The 8,310-nt window shown below is 47.9% G+C and overlaps 1 protein-coding gene across 3 annotated transcripts; it reads right to left on the bottom strand.

The window, feature by feature from the left end:
* Positions 1-874: 874 nt before the first annotated feature.
* Positions 875-4,860, bottom strand: SMIM12 (small integral membrane protein 12). Of its 3 annotated transcripts, XM_049618754.1 has the most exons (3): positions 4,728-4,860; positions 4,501-4,570; positions 875-1,806 (listed from the first exon to the last, which is right to left on the bottom strand). In XM_049618754.1, exon 3 carries the CDS (start codon positions 1,799-1,801, stop codon positions 1,523-1,525), a length of 279 nt encoding a protein of 92 aa, XP_049474711.1. In that variant the 5' UTR covers positions 1,802-1,806; positions 4,501-4,570; positions 4,728-4,860; the 3' UTR covers positions 875-1,522. The 3 variants fall into 3 exon arrangements, with proteins under 3 accessions (XP_049474711.1, XP_049474709.1, XP_049474712.1); XM_049618752.1 differs by lacking the exon at positions 4,501-4,570 and having other exon boundaries at positions 4,728-4,857; XM_049618755.1 differs by lacking the exons at positions 4,501-4,570; positions 4,728-4,860 and adding an exon at positions 4,063-4,458.
* Between the last annotated feature and the right edge of the window lie 3,450 nt (positions 4,861-8,310).

The raw sequence follows: 8,310 nt of genomic DNA, 5'->3' as shown, positions 1-8,310 counted from the left end.
CAGTTGACTTCATGGACAATAGGTTCTTACACCTCTTCCCACCCTCTGCTCTCACTGCCCTTCCAACAGCACTAGTGACATCTTCAGCGGCAGCATTTAGTATAAATTCCTGCAGCCATTTAAGAAAGACCTTCGGTATTATGCATCAAGGTCCTCAACACTGCACATCCATTTCACCCAAAATGCCATTTGTGGTTCCTGCCATTGACTCCAAAATGCAGGAAAAGCTTTATGAAAGATATGTATTGCAATATTTACACTAGTGAACCACCAGAAACAATCCAAATGTCCAGCAACTGGGAAATTACTGAAAACTACATTTTTCCCACTTGATGGGCAGTTGTGAAGCTATTAAAGTAGGATTGTGAAGACCATGTGATAAGATAGAAAAAATGATTACGATATGAGAAACTATGTAAAGAAAGAATATAAAATTAAGTGGACAATAATGTAAAAATCTTAAAAACCTATGCCAAGAATTAGTGAAAGGGAACAAAATGCTACCTTTGTAGTTGTACTAGAGCCCTAGCTGGGGTTGGGCATGGGGCTGACCCTTTTTAAATCTCTACCAAATGTTCTTTAATGTATATATATTATTTTTATAGGGAAAAATGTAGTTCTGTGTACAACTGGGAAATTTGATAGCAATTCTTAAGCTCCCTGGTCTACACTGAATTCACACTTTGAAATATCCTATAAGCCTCTTCCCATCATGATAAAAAGGCTGCTGGGAACCTGCACGTCCAGGACTCACTACCTGGGCCCCGGAGCCCTTAGTTAAAGGCCAGTATTATCCACCCCTGAAGTGCCTGCACTTGCATAACTCCTAAGGAGACCCCAACACTATCTGGAAGATAGGATTCAATCAATATGGTTCTCAGATGCCACTTTAATCAAGTTTTGTACCATACAGTGATGGGGGGGGGGGCGGTGAAAAATCATGACTGTTTTCAAGCAAATTCACCTGTCCCAAGGCAAACTGCCTGGACTTCCAAGAACAGAAAAAGGCTTTCCTCCCCGAGGAGTCTCTTTCCTGACCTGATAGGATAGGATTTCAGGAAGAATGAGCACAGGAAGAGGGCAAACTAGTGAAAGAAGCCAGGCAGCTTTTTGAATTCTTCCCAGTGCACACAGGAACTAGGCCTGCAGGCATGCCTCCTAAGGCAGCCCCAACTCCAGCCCCTCCCCCTCGAGGCCGAAGAGCCTCCCCGCAGAAGCAGACGGCCATCGTTTATAACACTTCTCCCAGCAGCACGCCCAGAAGCGCAGAAGCCTGCGCACCACACAACGGATGCAACCTTCAGGCCAGAACCCCCAAGGGCCTTTCCTCTTCACTGGCCCCTCGGCTGCTCACGTGTCTGCCTGGCAACAGAACAGCAGCCAGTATGTGCAAGGCTGGGTGGTGCGGGAAGGGCCAGAAGAAGCAACAAAGCAAATGACATGTGGGTTCTGGAGCCGGGTAGACACGGTGGCAGGGCCACTCATGGCCCACAGAAGGACCCATGGGGCTCTGTGTCCTCCATTAGTTCTTCTCCGGGCGGTTTCTGTTCAGGACAGCTTTAGGGGCAAATTCCAGCTTGTCCTTAAGGCTCACCACCTGGGTGTGGTCCTTGCCTAGCAGTTCATCCAGCTTGCGGTCCTCCCGGCGCTCAGAGATGCTCTTCTCCTCCTCCGCGGGCTGGGGATCCTTTCCCCGGATGAACCATTCCAGGTGGTAACCCACAGCCCCGACCACAAAGGCCACAGGAAATGTGACATAGGGAGCATAGGTACGCACCACGGTCCAGAGCACAGGCCACATGACATCTGCAGAAGAGCACAAGGCCGCATTAGGGAGAAACCAGCACCCCCTCTTCCCCGAATATGGACAACCCAACCCACTGGGGCTCTCCACTTCCCAGGCAGCCTGGCACAATTTACTGAGCATCCACCCCAGGCAGAGTAATCCAAGAGGGTACCTTGCTTTAGGCAACAGTTTGGGCCCTGAAACAACCTAGGCAGTTTTCAAAGACATGATTGTTAGGGAAAGGGGGAAGAATCTCTTTTATGTACTATGCTCTTTGACAATTACACAACCATGCATGGCAGTGTTCCCCACAAGGGAACCTCTGAGCTTACCTACCAAAGATTCAAGTCTGTTACTGACCCCAGGCCCTGCCTCCACAGTTTGCCAACATTACAGAAATGGACAAGAACCTTTCTCTGCTCTATGCAGTTTCTCCATGAACACAGCCAGCCATAATTTTCCTACCATGTGTAGTCCCACTGTGAGTCTCCTGGCTCCAAGATAATGAGAAGTAGTTTCTTCGCCTCACAAAAATAATAAGGAGCATATTTAAGTGGCCAAAACCCTAATTCAACCATTCTGGATGTTATATAATGATGATTTTTTCCTATTCTGACCTTGATTTCCCTAACAAGACATATGTATACTTTACAAAACTGCTGCCCAAACCTCTTTCAAAATACGTTCTCTTCGGGGCACCTGGGTAGCTCAGTTGGTTAAGCATCCAACTCTTGATCTCGACTCAGGTCATGATCTCACAGTCAGGAGATCAAGCCCCACGTTGGGCTCCTTGCTGAGCGTGGAGCCTGCTTGGGATTCTCTCCCTCTCTCTGCCCCTCCACCCCCTCTCAAAAATAGATAGATAGATAAATAACAATATACATTCTCTTCAACCAAGCCCATACCCTCATTTTGCATAATAAACTAAAAATATCACCAACACTGAAAAACTAGGGCTTGAGTTTTTCTGTAAAAAAAAAAACAAAACAAAAAAACAAAAAAAAACACTGTACAAGCCCATGGCAGAAAAAAAAAAAGGTGGAATGGCTCTGGAGCATCCTGAAAGTAAGTAAATTAAGCTCTTATATGCCAGTCCTTGGGCTAAGCAGTTTATATATAGTATTCCCTTTAATCGTCATGTCTACTCTAAGAAGTGGATGGCATTATCAGAGGGTTAACTAACTTGCCCAAAGTCTCAACTAAAAGATCATTCCATTTGCACTCTGTAGGTGTTTCTCCAACTTGGCTATCTCTGGTCTAAAGTGTACAACTGAAACGTCACCAAGGATAAAATGATTCTCTCTTTTGGGTTCCAATTCTCTTTGGAGAAATCCAGTGTTCTGTGCACCAAGACTATAATGGATCATCATCAAGGAAAAAAAACTGCAGCAGCCTCAAGGTTCCCCTCTGGGTCCTTTGTCTTAGCACCAGGCCCTATGCTGGACAAGTCACACACTAGTCATCACCTGATCTTTACAACACCTCTATGAGGCAGGAATTATCAGCCCAGATTTGTGTCTAAGGCCACAGTGGCTCAGGGACATTATGTTAACTTGTCCAGGATCACTAGAAGTGACACAGCCACAGCTTTTGAATCCAGGCCTCTCCAAACTTCAATGCTTGTGCTCTTTCTAGTGGTAAGAACACAGTGCAGACAGGTGTATTGTTTCCTCCAAGTCCTGGACTTGGGGAGAGCTTCCGGCAATTTCTCCCCATCTACTTGGCATGTCACTATCTGGAAGAGCTTCCCTCTTGGGCAAACTCTAAGATTACTCAGATTTGTGAAATCATAAGACTTAGAAGTTGTTAAAACTCCGCTGAAGAACCTCAAACCTAATACTTCATTTTCTTTCCTTTTATGCAAATTCCCTATAAGTAAACACTTACTCTAAACAGCAATCCTCCATTCAGATCCCTCATTTGCCGTCAAACATAGCAAGCATGAGTCCACAATTCATATCACTCCCCACATGCAGCAAAGGTCTCTCTGTCGTCCTGCCCACATTCTAATCATTCCCCAACTAGTCAATTCATTCATTTATTCAACCCTTAGAACCACTTTCTCTGTGACAGATGTTGGGCTGGCAGCCTACCCTACTTACCTGCATTTCTCAAAACACTTCAGCTCCAAGAGAGCAAGGACCATGTCTGTGTGCACCACCACCACCACCCCCCCCCCCCCCCCGGCCTGGTACAAAGCTCCCCAAAACAGTTTGTTGAATGAATGAATGACAGCTCAGACAACCCGCCAGTGTAAAATCACAGCAGTCACCCACCCCCTCGCCCTCAAAAGGCGGCAGGAATACAGCAGGCTACTTTTCTGATTCCAAGAAGCTATATACTCTCCAAGTCATCCCTGGGGTATCAAAATGAAAGCAGCAAATACTGGAACGTATTCTTTCCGGCCCAACACAGAGGGAGCCTGAATGTCCGGTAAAGGTCAAGTGGGTTCCCGGGAAGCCTGTCCTTGTGCCGGCGCCCTGGAGACCCAATGAGACCCGAAGCCGCAGTTCCGAGATTTGAGAACTGTAAACAAGGGCAGATGAGATCTGACAGGGTGGAAGGACCGACCCTGACCGTCACTCGAGACCAGCCCAGAGATGGGAGCGCAACTGAGGTCCACGTCCAAGTATCTGCCCTTCTCCCTCCTCTGGGCTCCCAGGCCCTGCCCGTTATCCCACCACGCTCGTGGCCTTGTCGGCGTCCGTTCTCACCCACGTGCCTGAGGCCGAGAAGCCCTGGTCGCAAAGGGTCTGCTGGGAGCCCAGACTCAGCTTCCGAGCCCTGGGAAGAGAGGAGCTGTCAGGCCGGGGCGGGAGCAGACACTCGCGATCACCCTTCCCTAATTCAGAGGTCACTGCCTGGAGCCGTGCCCCCGGCAACGGGCGGCCCCGGCGGCCGCTCTGGGGGAGGGAACTGCCCGCCGGGACCGCGTGCTCACCTGCGCCGCAGCCCGCACTGCACCGTCGGGGCCCCGTCCTCCGCCCGCTCACTCGCCTGGAGCACCGACGTCTCCACTCCCAGCGGCCCGCAGGCCCTCGCCCCGGGATCCCGCCCACCGGCGCCTGCTCTCTCGGAGCGCGGCGATTGGCTGAGCTCCAGCCAGAGAACCAGAGGAAGCTAGGCGTCCTCAGCAGGCCCCGCTGCACAGAGAAGGGTACTGCGCCCCCTGGTGGTGTGGAGGTTTCCCAGTGACGTTAGCACGTGCTTGTCGCGGGGAGAAAGTGGAAGGTCATCCATTCTTTATTCAACTGATGTTTATTAGGCGTCTTCTAAGACCTAGGTCTGGGCACACAAAAATTAAAGACAGATTCCTTGACTTCAAGATCTTCTTAGCAGAATATAGTCTAGAACTCTAAGAACGCTTCAGAGCTGGGCTAGCTTTCTAGCCATGTGACCTTGGGGGCATTATTAATCAGCCTGCGCCTCCTTTCCAGCTTATGCATAAAGGTAATAACACCTATTTCACAGAAAGTTGTGAGGGTTTGATGAGATAATGCATGTAAAGTGCTGTGCCAGGCACAGAGCAACAGGGAAATAAATGGTACTATCGTTGGTATACAAAAAATTGAAATGCAGTAAAACCTAAGTCTTACCTGACCCCTCAGATACAAGTATTCACTCCCCCTGTATCCACTATGCCCTGTACAGACACGTATTTGATCACATACAGTTGACCTTCGAACCACAGGGGTTTGAAACTGTGTGGGTCCACTTATACACGGATTTTTTGCAATAAATACAGCACAGTACCATAAATATATTTTTTCTTCCTTATGGTTTTCTTAATCACATTTTCTTTTCTCCAGCTTATTTTATTGTAGGAAGACAGTACATTATATATATATATATATAATATACAAGATATGTGTTAATCAACGGTTATCTGTAAAGCTTGTGGTGAAAAGTAGGCTATTGGTAGTTCAGTTTTGGGCGAATCAAAAGTTACACACGGATTTTCGACTGCTCAGGAGGTGGGTACCCCTAATGCCCTCATTGTTCAGGGGTCAACTGTGTAGAGAAAAATACCAAAGCTCAAGTTCCGTAACCCCCCACTAGCCCCTCTGACATCTGTTCCACGAGTCTCAGCCAAGCATGTTTATCTGTAGGACGCAGGCTAAACTCATATTCCTCCATGCAGACCAAACAGTTCACACCTCTGTGCCTTCTTTTACTATGCTTTTTCATCTACCTGGAGTGCCCCTCCCACCTTTCTTTACCAAAGTAGCTCTGGCTCATTTTTCCAGCTTCAGGGACACCTCCAAATAGGAAGCCTCCTAGATTGCTTAGGGCATCACATTAGCTGCCCTTCCTCTATGATCTCAAAGAAGTCAGTGCTGGAGTGCCTGAGTGGTTCAGTCAGTTGAGCGTCCGACTCTTGATTTCAGCTCAGGTTGTAATCTCACGGTTCATGAGATAGAGCCCCGTGTCAGGCTCTGCACTAACAGCCTGGAGCCTGCTTGGGATTCTCTCTCTCCCTCTCTCTCTGCCTCTCCCACCCTCTCTGTCAAAATAAATAAATAAACTTTTTTTAAAAAAAAGTGCTACGCTCTGGAAGTGGAGATAGGGAGAAAGGAACAGTATAAAGAAACACGTAAATGTGTAAGAAACCATTATTAGCAGAACTTGTTCCTCAAAAGAGAGGAGAAGGAAATAGAATTGCCTAGAATAATTAGCATTCAGTCAGCCAATCCACATGTTCTAGGCAATGGGGATGCAAAATTGACTGTGACTACCCCTGTCCCAGGAGTTTTCTGAAGAGATTGCCCGGCCCTGAAAGCAGAGGGGTCTATGAACTGCCAAGGGAGTGACAACAGAAGCATGCACAAGTAGCCCAGAGGAGGAGCCCAAGAAGAATCAGAGAGTGCTCACCAGAGGCACCTACCCTTGAGCTGAGTCTTAAGGGATGGCTGGTAGTTCCGTCAAGCAGAACTGAGTGGAGCTCTAGCGTACAGACTTAGGAATCAAATGTGGGTTCAAATTCTGGCCCTGCTGCCTGCTAATCTCAGAAAAGCTGTTTACATTCTTTGTTTAAACACAGGCAATAAGTTCCCATCTCCTAGGGTGGTTCTGAGTATTATATCACCTTCTGTGTATAAAGTGCTTGGCACAGTGCTTGCCCCCCCCCCCCCCCCGCCCCGAGTGCTCAGTAAACGGTCACTGGTATGTTCAGTATTCCCCAAATTGCTTCCTCCTTCTGTAATGTCTGTGTCCACTGAAGGCTTTACTTATTCCCTAAGCCAAAAACCTAAATGACACCTTCAAAATCTCTTCATCTTTGCATTATTCCCCAAACCCAGCTTATGCCTTCTGGAATGTCTCTGAAGTTCTTCATCATCTCTTACCTGGACCACCTTAGCAATTCCCTGAGTGGTCTTCCTGCTTTCCATTGTTCCCCCCAGTCCATTTCCACTCTTAGCCAAAGGGTCTTTCAAAACCTTAAATAAAACCTTGAAATCTCCAGCTAAAACTCCCTCTCTTCCCATGGGTCCCTTCTGGCCTCTCTCTGAGCCTGTCACCTACTGCCAGTCTCTGCTCTTCCCATGACCCCACATACACTTACCCTACCATTCGTTTGCCCCAGCTGGTCCCTTTGCCTGAAATGAACGTCCTCCCTCTCTTCCTCTGCTGCAAAACTCTAACTTATTCTGCAAGACCCAGTTCAAAATGCCCCTCTTGCAGAAAGCTTTCCTAGAATCAACTGGCTGCTGGAGGCTCTATCTTCTGGTCTCCTCAGCCCCTCTGGGAGAGGCCTCCCTTTGTATGTACCTGTCTGTTTATATGTCTGGCTATGGCCAAACAGGGAGCAATTTAAGCAAAGGGACTGGATCTAACCCTTCACTTGCCCATGGAGCCCAGCACATCTCCCCAGGCCTCAACATCCAGGGACTTGCTGCCACATCAGCCCCACATGGGGAGATTTAGACGTCCTGTCTGTAGCAAGATGCCCATTACACTTGTTCAGGGCTGTCCTGTTCCTCTATGCCAGTCCCATATACCTCATGGTCCTGGAAAACCCAGCCCAGTTTCTGGGAAAAGACATCGACCCATAAAGAGCTGTATAGTGCAGATGGTAAAACTCAGACGAAGCCACTTCTCAGCTTTGTGATTTGGGGTAAGTTTAAATTCTGAAAGCCTGTTTTCTCAGCTGTAAATGATGGTAACAATATCCACTCCAGAGGATTGCTCTATCATCCAGTTCAAACCCAATTTTAGAGATGAGAAAACTCCATCTCAGAGAAGTAAAGTGACCCAGCCAAAGGCTCACTTGGCAAGTCCAGGGGAAATAGACAAATGGGCATTTCTAGTTGAAACTTTTGGACAGTCATCCAATCTAAATGTTCTCAAACCTGGCTGCCCATCAAAATCACCTGGCACACTTGTTAAAGACTCATTTGGGGGCAGAGAGTCTATTCACAGTCTTGGACAGGGCCCAGGAATCTGTTTGGGATCAGCTCCAAGCTGACTCACTTTGGGGAATTTGGAACATATAGGGCTCCTCTCCACCTTCCAGTGGCCTCATC

Source organism: Panthera uncia, assembly GCF_023721935.1.
Source record: "Panthera uncia isolate 11264 chromosome C1 unlocalized genomic scaffold, Puncia_PCG_1.0 HiC_scaffold_4, whole genome shotgun sequence".
Classification (NCBI taxonomy): domain Eukaryota; kingdom Metazoa; phylum Chordata; class Mammalia; order Carnivora; family Felidae; genus Panthera; species Panthera uncia.
The sequence above is the reverse complement of the archived record's forward strand: the minus strand, read 5'-3'. Positions and strand labels throughout refer to the sequence as shown.